Source organism: Chenopodium album, chromosome 22 (assembly GCF_948465745.1).
Source record: "Chenopodium album chromosome 22, dcCheAlbu1.1, whole genome shotgun sequence".
NCBI lineage: Eukaryota > Viridiplantae > Streptophyta > Magnoliopsida > Caryophyllales > Amaranthaceae > Chenopodium > Chenopodium album.
This window is the reverse complement of record NC_137855.1, coordinates 5,714,303-5,729,178: the sequence shown is the minus strand read 5'-3', so window position 1 is coordinate 5,729,178 and position 14,876 is coordinate 5,714,303. Positions and strand designations below refer to the sequence as shown.

The following is a 14,876-nucleotide window of genomic DNA, read 5'->3' as shown; positions in this document are numbered from 1 at the left end:
CATGTGGTCAAAATTTTATTAAAAGAACCACTTTAAATCAGGGTTTATATTTTCTATGGTTTCCTATTTTTCTCCCTTTTTTATCAATATTTTGGTTTACACTCTAATCAAGACGAAACATTCATATAAATTCGACTATTTGTACAAATATTATTATTATTATTATATTTTGTAATAAAGTGAAACGGAAGTAGTATATTCAAGTAAAGATGTCAGAATCATATACGACTCGATCCGAAAAATATCCGATATTTATTTCAACTCGCAAAGATATACGAAGTACAATTATCATGACTCAAGTTCAAATAGACCCGACCTAATCCAACTTTCCCAAACTCAATCCAAATATCCTAATTAACACCTCTAAATTTTCAAGTACTGTACAATTTTGCAGAAGCTAGTGGGTCACTCTAACAAAACAGAGTAATTTTACTAGGGATTCTCTCTACAGGGTCCAATTTGGATTTTGGAACAATCTTTTACTCCGCTGAACTTCAGCTTCATTCTATCTGTAGATTCCCTAAATTAATCGAAAATGAACCCTTTTTCAAACCGCCATTTTTATCTTCAATCTTCAATGAGTTGCTCAATTTGCATTTCGCTAGTTCATCAATTTCCCAGCATTCACGGACTCACGGTAATAATTTATCCTACACATCAATTTTTATTTATTTTTTATAAATTCTTTGTGATGCTATTTGATTTGATTAAATGCTAATTTTTGAAGAGGAAAGTGCAGCAAATTTGAAGCGTCGGTTTTGTTTTCAGCATTTTAATTATCAATTGAATCTGGTAGTAATTTCTCTAACATTGTAATTGAATTGGGATTATTGCCACTTTATTAGGGTTCTGTGCTTCTTTCTGTGGCACTAATAGAATTAAAAAAAAAATACTTTATCAATTGAAGTATTTTGTTAGAGATTTTAAGTTTCAATAATAGAATTAAAAAAAATGCTTCAAACAATAAAAATTAGAGTTAGAGTTTGTAGATAGCGTCAAATGTTAAAATGTGTCAACTAAATTGGAACAAAAGAAGTATTACCTTATTTAAACTTACTTGAGCTAATTATCTGAACTTATCGGACCTTAATGGAGGCATGTTTTAGGCGAGAAAGGATGTAAGTTTGATGGATTCCTCTATATCGTTTTTAGTTTCTAATTTTGATTCTATATTGACAAAATAGTGTCAACACCATTTTATGCAAAATGAGTGTGTAAGTTTTATAGATCACTTGTTTTGTCTAATTCAGTGTAAGTTCAATGTATTTAAAGTAAAATAGAGTGGTGGAAGAGGGTGAGGTTCCATGGTCAAGAAAGGAATAAAGGAATGATATTAAATACTTAAAGTCCATAAAACGGCTTGAAATCGAAAATTTGTTGAGCTTTATAGAGCGGAGGTATTACTCATAGAGGCATAGTAGTATGTGTTTACTTTTATGTTCAAATGATCATTCTCTAGGAAATCATGTGTTCAAGTCATAAAAAATCGTTTACTATTAACAATGTGATGATCAGACCAAGTGTTATGTGTTTCTTTGACGGTATTTGCTTAAATATATGTATTTTTTCTAATAAACTGGTCAGACTGCTTATATGATTCTTGCTGAGCTACAAATCTAGTTACAGTCTTACAAGCTACAAATAGTATATACGCTACAGACTCTGTACTATATAAGGTTTCTGTAGTCCTGTTTCGCAACTGGTTCCATAGAATATCAGACCCGGCCCTGCCTAAACAAGAGTAGAATAGATTATCGAATATAAAATTGTTCTATAATCCAGGCATCATCTACTACACTTTTTTTTGCAACTCTAACGTTGGAATCATGGTAGCTGGCATTCTAATCATAAACAATACAAAGTAATAGATAATGTAATATATGCTCTAGAAGTTCCATGCGGGATTCCATCTTAGTATATTTAAATATTTGTACTATATTCTTTAATATTATAGAACTATCATATGAATGAGAGACAAAAAAACACATCATCATCAAAAAAAGGGAAAACTACTCCCACTAAAAAGCCAAGAAGGGTCCTTATTGGCAACTTTGAATCTAGAGGATTTTTAAGAATTGGGGAATATTTTTCATTTTATGCCTGGACTCCTGTTCATTCATGTTACCAAAGTCTTTTAGTCAAATCAAGTCAAATATCTTTGCTAATAACGACGTTTAACTGCTTAATTTGTCTGGAACTTTCTTACATCATTACGCTGTCCTGGCCTTTATTTTATGGTTTCACGCTGACATTCATAAAGAGTGAAGCACAAAAGCGTTTTGAACACCATCAGAATGATGATCTCTAGTTTCTTTGTTAGCATCCATTTTACTTTCATAACCTTCATTATTTTCCTAGCTTTCTCCTTGTCAAATGGTCAGGATGCAAAGTATACAGCTTGCTCTAATCTATACTCGTGCGGACAGATCCAAAACATTGGGTATCCGTTTTGGGTAGGGGATAGCAGGCCTGGATTCTGTGGCATCCCAGACTTTAAGCTTAATTGTCTTGCTGGGACAGAGTTCCCAACTATGAATATATATAATAATGGATACTTGGGATTAGATGTGCTTGGCATCAATACATCTTTGCATACCATGTCTATTTCCCGACTTAAGCTGTTGGAAACCTGTTATTTGCAAGATACAAGTCAAATAACCATGATTTCCACATTGAAGCCGGACAGCAATTATAGCTACATAAGCTTATTTTATGGTTGCTCTGATTGTGTCTCTGGATTTCACTCAAAATCTTTTACTTGCACCAACTCTAATAATCATACTAATGATTTGGCTTATTACTTTGAAGACCCATCAGAGATGAGCAGAATAGGAAAGTTGTGCTCGTGCAAGAACAATGTTACTGTTCCGGTGGACAAGAGTCGGTTAGATGAACTTAAAAGTGCAAACGCGTCTCTTTGGAGTATCCTAACAGAGAGGCCAGTTGAGATGGAGTACATGGTAAACTTCACAGCCTGTTCCAAGTGTGAGGAGTCTGGCGGAAGATGTGGATCATCAGTTGATGTCCCATCTTTGGATCAGTTTGTGTGTTATTGCCAGGATGGACCTAATCCATTTGTGTGCTCTCAATCAGGTACATGTTTTTTTTTTTTTTTAATTAAATCAGAAAATTATGAATGTCATGTTTGCTCTATCTAATGGGCTTATAGGAAGGAAATCAGCTGAATTGTGCACAACTTTATTTCCTTCTTTCAGCATAAATCCACCGACAACTACAAGACCAAACAAAAATAGCACAGGGAAAGACCCTCTCCTTCACTTATATACCTAATCAAGTATTTGACTTGTGTGATAAGAGTAAATAATTTTTTTGCGATTTATAAATGTAGCGTTTTGGGACTTAGGCTTTGTTGTTGTTGTAGCATTTTGTACTCTGTATAAGTCAGTACAATTACAATCCATAGGTTCATGAATGTTAAGGGGTGTTAAAGTAATGCCTTTTCCAATTTCTCTTATCTGCAATAAATCATGGGAGACTAAGTTTGGGACGAAAATGTTTGTGTTTGATATGCACATACAAACTAATATTTATTTCCCTTGTGCAGGTGAACAAAGAAAGTTAACAATCCTTGGATCAGGTATAGTTTAACAAAGAAAGTATATTTGATTTGTATACAACAGTGAAGAGATTTGATGCCCCATACATGCATATAATAAATTTTACATGCACTTGATTTTCTAATGTTTTTTCTTCTGAAATTGAGTACATGTAAGAGAGGTATCATATGAAATTCTTGATTCTATGTGAAATTTTCTTTATTGGTAATTCAACTGCATCTACAATTAAGGAATTTTCTCTCCAATTTCCTCTACAGGTGTGGCTGCTGTAGTATTAGGGACAGTGATGCTGAGTGCTCTGTTCATACTTGCATATAAAAGACGAGGAACCAATAAATTTCCATTTCAATGGAGTAGAATAACAGGGGATCAAAATGTGGCAGCCTTTCTGAAAAGTTATGGATCCCTTGCCCCAAAAAGATACACTTTTGCTGATATAAAGAAAATGACCAACTCCTTCAAAGATAAACTTGGTGAAGGAGGTTATGGTATTGTTTACAAAGGCAGGCTACATGATGGTCGTTTTGTGGCAGTGAAGAAATTGAAGATTTTAGAGGGTGATGGAAAAGAATTCATTAGTGAGGTATTAAGCATCAGCCGAACTAACCACGTCAACATCGTCACTCTTTTAGGCTTTTGTATTGAAAAATACAAACGAGCTCTTGTATTTGAGTTCTTGCCTAATGGATCTCTTGACAAGTTTATATATGGTAAAGAGATTGGGAAATCATTGGAGCTGGAAACTATGTTCAACATTGCGGTTGGAATTGCTAGGGGACTTGATTATCTACATAGAGGCTGTAATACACAAATATTGCACTTTGACATTAAGCCCCATAATATTCTTCTTGATGAAGAATTTCGCCCAAAGATTTCTGACTTTGGCCTTGCTAGATTGTGTCCACCAATGGATAGTATGATAACAATGTCGGAAGCAAGAGGGACAATTGGGTACATTGCTCCAGAAGTTTTTTGTAGATATTACGGCAGCATTTCCCATAAATCAGATGTATATAGCTATGGGATGATGCTCTTAGACCTAGTTTGTGGTAGAAATACCAAAGCACATGACAGTACTGAAATGTGTTTTCCTGAATGGATATACAATCGACTTGAGTCCATGGAGGAAGTTGCAGTTAATCAGATGTTGAATGACGGTAAAAAGGAGATAGAGAAAAAGATGATTTTAGTGAGCCTATGGTGCATACAAACATATCCGGCAAACCGACCTCCTATGAACAGAGTTGTAGATATGTTAGAAGGGTCATCAGAGTTGTTACAATTACCCCCCAAACCAAATCTATCTTCTCCTACAGGATCCACGATGGATTCCTTGTCTATAATCACCACATGAGGTCAGGTATGTCCATGCTTTAATACAATGAGAGATATGTCAAATGTATTTATATGGCAATGGGATGTGATTTTTGAACATTTAGTTGTTGAAGTTATTGTTGTAGGAGATATCAAAATGATATATGTTATCATGTGGCTTTAAATATCAATAATAATGATTTCCATTTTCATTAGTTTCTATTTTGTTTTCAATTCTTCATAGTGTTTTTATTTTATTTTTTTTATAAAAAAAAATCTTGTTAGCTGCTGTTCACTTATCAAATAATGAAATTGCATATTGTAAAGCATTCCTTTGTGCCTACTGTTGCGGGTATATCCAATGTTATGGGGAGGTAGTAGGTTTGTATTGTGGTATTTCAGACTTTAAGCTCACTTGTCATTATGATCAGAATCACCTTTTTATGAACATATTTCATAATGGATTCGTTGGATCAAGCTTTTTTGGCATCAATCTAACCTCCCACACCATGGTTATTTCTCAAGATTGTTTGTTTATTAATTGTTATGTGCAAGGTATGAGTATGTCAACCTTGCTTTCCAAACCAAAGCCAGGCGGCAGTTACTAGGAAATTTGTTTAATATATGACTGATGGGACTGATGTAATTACTTTTATAGTTTTATTACTTTGACTACAATGGTACTGTACTACTGTATCAGTGGTTCATCTTATTACTTTATAACCCATCAGACATCATCAGGATAGGTAATTCCTGCTCCAGCAAGAGCAATGTCACCTTTACAGTGTTTAGTAGTGGTTTAGTGAGCTTAAGCATAATTGCTGCTTATGAGTATCCAAATGAGTGGCCACTACAGATGTAAAACATAGAAAACTGCTGAACTTCTCAGCCTGTTCCAAGTGAGAGGAGTCTGGACTTTGGAGGCAGATTGAGTCTTGAGGATCATCAGGGAGACCTACACTAGGGTTGTATTGTTTGACAAAAATTTAAGCTCATTATAGTTAGCCTTGAGATACTAGTAAGCTAAATCCAGACAGACAACTCTATTTCCTTTCCTCCTCTCCATTTTTTGTAGGAGCCCCCCATGCTGCCTCCTCACTATGTGTAAACCCCGTTTGAAATCATCGCCACCCCCCCCCCCCCCCCTCCCCCCCAACTTCCCTCTTGGATTCTAGTGAGCTTCTTTTCCCTCTTAGTTTTCTCTTTAAATAACTTCCTGCTTTCAGGCAACACCCTGCTCAAGTCACTAAATTGATCATCCATCTCCATCCCCACTGATGGACCTAAAGTTTCTTTGGATAAAAGGTACTATTTTTGGCACTCCCTTTGTCCCCAAATAAATGTCTCTTTTGCTTTCTATATATTTAGAAATGTAAATAAAAAAGGAAGATGATGAAATTCAAGTAAAGGTGAATTGTTAAAAAAAAAAAAATAGTGGGGTTTAGTTGATTAGAAATGAATATAATAAAACCAGATAATAGGAGTTGGTTGATTAAAAGGTGAAAATTTAAAACAGGATAGTAGTGTTTAGTTAATAAAAATTAAGACTTATTTAAATACAATTATTATTTTTTAATTCAGTGAGACTTTTATGGGAGTAGCTTAATTAAGTCGTTTTTTTGTTTGTTTGTTTGTTTATGAATATGTTTGATAGCTTTGTGTTTTAAAAGTTAAAATTGGAGGGTTATTAAATACAAGACTTGATTTATATCATTGCAAAGATATACCACACACACATACAAGACTTGATTTATGGCACACACACACACAAGACTTGATTTACATAATTGCAAAGATGACTTGATTTGTATCATTGCGCACAGATACACACACACACATGATCAAATACTATTGCAAATATATACTTTACGAAAGGAGAAGAAAGAGAAAAGGGAAATTTGTAATGCAAGAAGATGATACAGTGAAACTAAAACTTAATTTTTATCATAAATTCTCATTCATTCACAACTTCAGGTTACTCATATATGTAATCCAAGTCAACTTTGATCAACTCAAGTCTTGATGATAGGAAGATTCTTATGTGAACTTGAGTCTCATTGCTTTTATGTCTTCAATTGCTTCATGCATGCCCTGAATTTAATTAACCCATTCATTTTCACACACATGACTATAATTTTCATGATTATATGATAACCTGTTTTAATTAAATTGTCACATCAATCATTGATTCATTGCATAGAGTTTTGTAAGACTAAATAGTTGTTGACTTATTTATTACTTCATATTTTAAAGTCAAAGGGTGTTTTGTAAAAACTTTGACTTATCCAGTTCCCTAAATCTTATTTTTGCTTATATTAAGTTCACAAAAGAATAAGAGATGGTTAAGAAATGTGTGTGAATAGCATAAACGTTTTAAATGATGCAACTTAAAGAGAAAAGGGGAAGTGTGCTGCCTGCATTTCATATTTTCACACACATGACTATAATTTTCTTCACCAATATCCACTTGAACTACCTTAAATGAGGCCAAAACGGCGGCAAACCTTCAGTCAGTATGTATAAGTGCTTGTTGAAAGTTAAAATTTGACCACTTATACATTGTCCTCTCTAAATATTTTTTTTACAAGAATTTTTTTTTTTTTTTTAATATTTTTTTAACAATGATCTCTGGTTTCTTTAGCATCAGCTTTCTTCCCATAACCTGCATCATCTTGTTTTTAGCTGTTGTTCCCTTGTCAAAAGCTGAGGATGCACAATATACATCATGCTCTATTCCGTACTCATGTGGTCATCTCCAAAATGTTGGTTATCCATTTTGGGGAGGTAATTGGCCCAAATACTGTGGGATCACAGACTTCTTGCTCGACTGTAAACATTCCAGTTTAAATAACCCTGGTATGATCGTATATCAAAATGCACAAGCCACCTTAAGTTTAATAGTGCTTGGCATCAATACATCTTCCCATACCATGGCTTTTTTCATAAATCTTCAGTTCAATAGGTGTTATTTGACTATGCCAAATTTAAACAATATAACCTATCTTCCCACATTGAAGTTTGAGGTTGGTTATAGATTTATAAGCTTATTCTATGGTTGCGCTAATAACTGTTACTCCAAATATTACTCGAGGACTTTTTCTTGCTCTCACGATGATGGGACTAATGGTACTGCCTATTACTTTGGTAATACATCAGACATCACTTACATCAGCAGAATAGGTAACTCATCATGCTTGTGCAAGTACAATTTTACTTTTCTGGTAGATAAGAGAGCGGTAGATGAGCTCAGTCGTAGCACAGATGCCTCATTTCTTAGTGTCTTAAACAAGTGGAGAACTGTTAGGATGAAGTACATGGTGAACTTCACTGTCTGTTCTAAGTGTCAGAAGTCTGGCGGCAGTTGCGGGTCAGATCCATCTTCAGATCGGTTCGTTTGTTATTGTCGAGATGGACCTCAGCCATTAAAGTGTACTAAACCAAGTACGTCTAAATCAGGTGCATAATTCATTACTTGGCTCTTTGTTTTTAGAAATGCTAACCAGCTTTATTACAATAGATTACAGTGAAATATTAAATACGAATTATTTGCTTTAGGGTCAACTTGATCGAGTTGATACTTTTTTAGATTATAAAGTAATTATCAAGTCTTCAAAGCTAACTACTTTTGATTGTTTTAACATATGGATTCTTCAAGTTTACCATGTTTGGTTATTGGGAGAGAAGTCAGATAACACATCAAAAAAGTAAAATTTTCTGAATAAATGGAAATCTTATAGTTGGGTCACTTGGTTTTTTATAGTCTTTCTTTTTAAATTAACATATAGAAAAAAGTGAATCCACAGTACTCTTAAAATGAAATTTGTACTCCTAATGAAATGAACCTAACAATGGGAAACTAGGAGAATCTTTTCACTCCTAATAATGATTCAACGCCCAATAAGCAAACCAAGTCTGTCTCAGTTAGGGTTTAAGGAAGAAATGAATTTATAAAAATGAAGGATTTCAAAAAGTATTTGACATTGCAAATTATTAGCGTTACTCAATCAAGGTTTATGCATAAGCACAATGCAGCAAATTAATGTCTACAAGTCATTCCTTTGTGCAGGTTTACGACGAAAATTACTATTTGGATCAGGTATTAATGGTATTATACTTCTTTTGTTTACTGCATACATATCTCTTTGACATATACTTGTTACTTACTACAAATATTAGTTCCAGTAGAGAGGATTTATCAGAGAGGGAGACGAATTTGAAAATTGAGGAAACTTCTCTATGATTGTTACTCTACAGGTGCAGCTGCTTCACTCCTAGGGACAATGATGTTGGTTGCTTTGGTCACCTGTGCAAACAAAAGACGGAAAACTAGTAATTTTTCATTTCTATGGAGTCGACGAACAATAGAGGATCAAAATGTAGCAGCCTTTTTAAAAAGTTATGGTTCTCTTGCACCAAAAAGATACACATATGCAGACATAAGGAAAATAACCAATTTCTTTAAAAATAAACTTGGCGAAGGAGGTTATGGAAGTGTTTACAAAGGAAGACTACACAGTGGTCGTTTTGTGGCAGTGAAGAAATTGAAAGTTTTAAAGGATGATGGGAAAGATTTCATCAATGAGGTATTAAGCATTAGCAGGACAAATCATGTCAATGTTGTTACTCTTTTAGGATTTTGTTTTGAAGGGAACAAAAGAGCTCTTGTCTTTGAGTTCTTGCCCAATGGATCTCTTGAAAAGTTTATATATGGTAAAGAGTTTAGACAGTCATTGCAATGGGAAACTATGTTCAACATTGCAATTGGAATTGCATAGGGACTAGACTACCTGCATAGAGGTTGCAATACGCAAATATTGCACTTTGACATTAAGCCTCATAATATTCTTCTTGATGAAGAATTTTGCCCAAAGATTTCTGACTTTGGCGTTGCTAGATTGTGTCCACTGAAGAATAGTTTGATTTCAATGTCAGAAGCAAGGGGGACAATTGGGTATATTGCTCCAGAAGTTGTTTGTAGAAATTTCGGTGGCGTTTCCCATAAATCAGATGTTTATAGCTATGGGATGATGCTCATCGACCTAGCTTGTGGTAGGAATAATCCGACTAATGAAGTTCAGGACAGCAGTGAACTATACTTTCCCGAATGGATATACAATCGACTTGAGACTATGGAGAAAGCTGCAGTTGATGAGGTTATGGGCGATGGCAAAAAGTGTTAGAGAGGAAAATGATTTTGGTGAGCTTATGGTGCATACAGCCATATCCCACGAACAGGCCGCCTATGAACAGTCGTAGAAATGTTGGAAGGGCCATTTGAGTCACTACAAATGCCACCCAAGCCACATTCATCTTCCCCTGCAAGATGTGTATATGATGCCTCGCTTATGAGCAACGCATAAGTTCTGTTTTTGCTTATGTTCCTTATGTCATATTAAGGCTGTCCATCTCCATCAGATGAGAAATGTCAGAAGCATGTTGATGATTTATAGAATAGGTGTACGAAGCTGTTATAAACTTTTATTGTAATTCTATGACTGCCAAAAGTATGACATTAATGAGAAACAGAACATTGAATCATTTCTGTGGGATTTGATTTTTGTAACAGCATTAACGACTAATCAATACTGTGTTAATTTACTGATGCAGTCATCTCAAAGATAATTGGCTATTGCCGTCTGTTTTAAAGGGAAAAAAAGATAAACATTTTGTTATCATGCTTCGTTTTTTTAGGTCAGTCTTATTGTCTTATTTTGTGCTTCTCTTTTTGCTGCTGATTCTCAGCTTTTCGCTGCTGTCCATTTCAATTTCCAATAACTTTATGATAGATCCATGGTAGGTGAAGGTAGAGGAGGAAATAACAGTCAAGAATTCAAGATTGACCACTCGTACAGTCGTACCAAATGGCTAGAAGTGCTGTTACTCTGCCAGCCTCATCAGTTGAACTTCTGCAGTAAGCGCGTAATGCTGTCTAGTACCACCATTTGATCAAACAACTAGGATGGAGAAGCAGGAGTTTGGGAGCGATTGATAAAGCACAGTGAGGCTGGAATTCATTCATGTTGTTTGATTCTAAGTACGCTTTTCATTCATGTTGTTTGATTCTAAGTCTTGAATCCAATTCAACTGAATGTGATTTTGCTAACCAAGCTACAAATTCCTTTTTGAGTGCTTACTTTTCCTGCTGACTTTCATGTAGAGTTCCTCATGACCTGAGGTACATACATGAAACACAATAGTGCTTAAAAAACCAGTAAAAAATGATCTCCATTTTCATTAGTGGTGTTGTCTTTTTCTTCAATTATTATTCATAACCTTCACCATCTTGCTAGCTGCTGTTTACTTACTACAATAATAAGTATGCAAATTATACAGGATGTCATTTTGTTTACTAGTGTGAGCACATCCAAAATCTTGGTTACGGATTTTGGGATGTAATAGGCATATGCTAGTATTCTGTGGGATTTCAGACTTCAAGTTATCTTGTCTTCAGATATTACTCTTAAGTCTATTAGGTGCTCCTATGACGATGGCACTGTACCAGTGGTTCTGCTATTTATTTTGCAACTCATCTGACATCGGCAGGAGAGGCAAGTTCTGCTTCTGCTAGATCAATGTCACATCTGCGGTGAATGAGAGTGTGGTAAGTGAGCTTAAAGCACAAGTGCCTCACTTTGAGTGACCAAATTTCCCAACAGATAGAATATATAGCGAACTTCACAGCCTGTTCCACGTGTGAAGAATCTGAGGCAGATGGGAATCATCAGGGGACCGATAATTAGATCAGTTCGTTTGTTATTGCCAAGATGGAGCAACCATGAGCATGTTCTCAATCAGGTGCGTACTTTATTACCCAGCTCTTTTGGATAGCTATGTAAAATGTAGTACTTTGTACATCATGTTAACAGGCACAGAATTTGTTTCTTATGAAAACAAAATTACCTGTAAAGAATGATGATTGATCAGGTCCTCGACCCGTGTTTCTATAGTTTCCTGTGAATAGAACTACAAACCTCGAGGTTGAGCCTCTGATGGCCAAGTGTCCAAATTTGGGGTATATTATTTGGAGGGCAGAACATAGAGCCATAGAGGGGAGAGCTAATTGGGGTATTACAGTCAGCCTTTATATAGTGCCACCCTCACCTTAGAGGAGTATGTAGGGAATGTATGATCTTCAGACCTGAGTCATTTGATAAATATCTTTGAAAGTCCGTTATATTGTTATTTGAATTATTTATAAAGTAAAAAGTTATACTATAATTTGCATGAAGAACATGATATTGTGGGACTAAAAACTCAATCATTGTCCTATTTTTCTGCGAAGAAAATTTAGGTGTAGTGGTAGTTGTCTAGGTGGAGAACTGATGCCAACATTCTGCAATGCTCGCCTGCAAACTAACAAGGTGAGCTAGATCAAGGGTGTTCCGAGAAACCCTTTCTAACGTTCAAATTATGATATCAGGTCCATAAGTAAGAGAACTTAAGTAGAGTGATTAGAATAAAATACCTGAAAATAATGCATTAATGTGACCGTTTGGTATATCTAGGGATCCATAGTAACTAGTATGGCCTGGGCTCTGCTAACTTTGAAGTCAGAGATCGGTTTAAGGGGAAATTTAGTTACTTTCTTTATAGGGATATATTAGCAAATACCTTAGTGAGTTTTTATTCTTCTTAAGGGGTAGGGGCTTAAACACTACAGAGTATATACACTCCCTATTCATTCACAACTTACATGTTACATACTTTATTTCTCTTTAGTTGATATGTTTTGAGTTTATATACTATTCACATAACTTACTTTGACTTCGTTTTGTGATTCACTGTTAAAAAAAAGAAACATGGTCATGTAGGGTATTGTTAGATTTGTCTCTACGCTTATTTTTCATATATAAGTTTTTAGCTGGGTATAAATTTTGCTAAGCTAATAAGTAACTAAAGATATTTAAATTTAAATGCGTTGATAAATGTGTCTAAATGAAATGTGTCAATTAATATGAAGTCTATAAACTTGTGAAGTAGCATCTAAGTCTTTTTTCTTTTTTGGCAACTAGTGCCGTAGTCTTTAATCCATTTAAAGTAGAGTCTTCTTGATGATTTAAATCGTAGGCTACAAGGTTGGAAGTTTCTTATGTGGGGCTTTTAGAGAACTTTTGCTTAAGTTTCTTCAAGAGTAGTCGCATAGATCGTACCTTTCTTTTACAATCAATCAATCAATCAATCAATCAATCAAAGCCTTAATCCCAAAAGTGGGGTCGGCTAACATGAACCAAATTTGATTATTCCGTGTAGTCATCAACATAAATCTTTCTCCTCCATCCCTTACGATCCAAAACTTCATCCTCACGTAAATCCATGCACTTCATATCCTTCCTCACTCCTTCCAACCAAGTCATCTTTGGTCTCCCTCTTCCTCGTTTAATCCCTCCATGGTCCCACTCTTCCACTCTTCGCACCGGTGCACCCTCGGGTCTCCGTCTTACATGTCCAAACCAACGCAGACGATTTTCCCTTAATTTATCTACAATGCCCGCCACACCTACTTTCTTGCGAATAACCTCATTTCTGATTCTATCTCTTAAAGTGTTTCCACACATCCACCTTAACATGCGCATTTCCGTAACCTCCATCTTTTTAATATGCTCTTTCTTAGAAGCCCAACATTCTGTACCATAGAGCAACACTGGTCTTATGGCAGTCCTGTAGAATTTTCCCTTCAACTTTAAGGGAATGCTGCGGTCGCATAACACTCCCGTGGCCGCTCTCCATTTAAGCCACCCTGACTTAATCCTGTGGGTCACGTCTTGATCAATGTCACCATTCTTCTGGATGATCGACCCTAGGTACTTAAAACATTCACTCATGGTCAAATCCTTTCCATCCAAACTCACCACTTCATTGCTTGTCCCCCTCTGAGTGCCAAAACGACATACCAAATATTCAGTCTTACTCCGACTTAGCTTAAACCCTCTAGATTCCAACCTTTGCCTCCATTGCTCCAACTTGACATTAACCCCATCCTTAGTCTCATCCACCAAAACGATATCATCTGCGAACAGCATACACCATGGAACCTCATCTTGAATTGGTCTAGTTAATTCATCTAGAACCGTTGCAAAAAGAAAAGGGCTTAATGCAGACCCTTGATGCAATCCGATTGTAATAGGGAAATCTTTTGTCAACCCTCCGCATGTCCTCACATTTGTTGACACATCCCGATACATATCCTTAACTAGGTCTACATACCTTCGTGGGATACCTTTCTTCAACATTGCCCACCAAAGTATCTCTCTTGGCACCTTGTCATATGCCTTCTCTAAATCAATAAAGACCATATGAAGATCTTTCTTCTTTACCCTATAAAACTCCATCATTTGTCTTATCAAATGGATTGCCTCCATAGTAGATCTCCCAGGCATAAAACCAAATTGGTTATCTGAAATGCTTGTGCATGCCCTCAACCTTTGTTCAATCACCCTTTCCCACAACTTCATAGTATGGCTCATAAGCTTAATTCCTCGATAGTTAGAACAATCTTGAGCGTCTCCTTTGTTTTTATAAACCGGGACCAAGGTGCTCTTCCTCCAATCTTGTGGGATCCTTGTAGCCGTCCATATCTTGTTGAAAAGGTTTGTTAACCAATCAATACCAATCTTACCCAAACACCTCCACACCTCTATCGGTACCCCATCAGGGCCAACCGCCTTCTTAGGTTTCATCTTCCTCAGTGCAATCTCCACCTCTACTCTCCTAATCCTTCGCACATACTCCATGTTGATTTCTTCATCACTCATAGAGGTATCTCCTATCACAACTCCATTACTTCCATTAAATAATTCATCGAAGTACCCCTTCCACCTGTCCTTGATGCCCTCCTCTTGCACTAGGACCATTTGGTTCTTATCTTTGACACACTTCACCATGCCAATATCCTTCCTTGCCTCTTGTCTTCTCTTTGCCATCTTATAAATGATCCTTTCTCCCTCCTTGGAATCAAGCTTTTCATAAACCTCCTGATATGCCTTT

General features: G+C 35.8%; 1 protein-coding gene and 1 pseudogene across 6 annotated transcripts; both read left to right on the top strand.

The window, feature by feature from the left end:
- Window positions 1-354: 354 nt before the first annotated feature.
- Window positions 355-8,092, top strand: LOC145604664 (LEAF RUST 10 DISEASE-RESISTANCE LOCUS RECEPTOR-LIKE PROTEIN KINASE-like 2.1). Of its 5 annotated transcripts, none has more exons than XR_014104950.1 (6): window positions 355-637; window positions 2,809-3,093; window positions 3,566-3,598; window positions 3,836-4,938; window positions 6,119-6,197; window positions 8,049-8,092. XR_014104950.1 is itself a non-coding variant. In XM_081660573.1 (5 exons), exons 2-4 carry the CDS (start codon window positions 2,820-2,822, stop codon window positions 4,930-4,932), a joined length of 1,404 nt encoding a protein of 467 aa, XP_081516699.1. In that variant the 5' UTR covers window positions 355-637; window positions 2,809-2,819; the 3' UTR covers window positions 4,933-4,938; window positions 6,119-6,220. The 5 variants fall into 5 exon arrangements, 3 of the variants coding, with proteins under 3 accessions (XP_081516699.1, XP_081516700.1, XP_081516698.1); XR_014104949.1 differs by lacking the exon at window positions 8,049-8,092 and adding an exon at window positions 7,575-7,637; XM_081660573.1 differs by lacking the exon at window positions 8,049-8,092 and having other exon boundaries at window positions 6,119-6,220.
- Window positions 7,503-10,460, top strand: LOC145604663 (LEAF RUST 10 DISEASE-RESISTANCE LOCUS RECEPTOR-LIKE PROTEIN KINASE-like 2.1; annotated as a pseudogene). Its single transcript, XR_014104948.1, has 3 exons — window positions 7,503-8,348; window positions 8,959-8,988; window positions 9,147-10,460. The product of XR_014104948.1 is annotated as an LEAF RUST 10 DISEASE-RESISTANCE LOCUS RECEPTOR-LIKE PROTEIN KINASE-like 2.1 (transcript).
- Window positions 10,461-14,876: the final 4,416 nt, after the last annotated feature.

Bases quoted from the DNA above. Each gene is read 5' to 3' on its own strand.
- LOC145604664 (XM_081660573.1), top strand. From the start codon at position 2,820: ATGAGCAGAATAGGAAAGTTGTGCTCGTGCAAGAACAATGTTACTGTT. The intron at 3,094-3,565 runs GTACATGTTTTT...TCCCTTGTGCAG, and splicing joins ATTTGTGTGCTCTCAATCAG to GTGAACAAAGAAAGTTAACA. The intron at 3,599-3,835 runs GTATAGTTTAAC...TTTCCTCTACAG, and splicing joins GTTAACAATCCTTGGATCAG to GTGTGGCTGCTGTAGTATTA.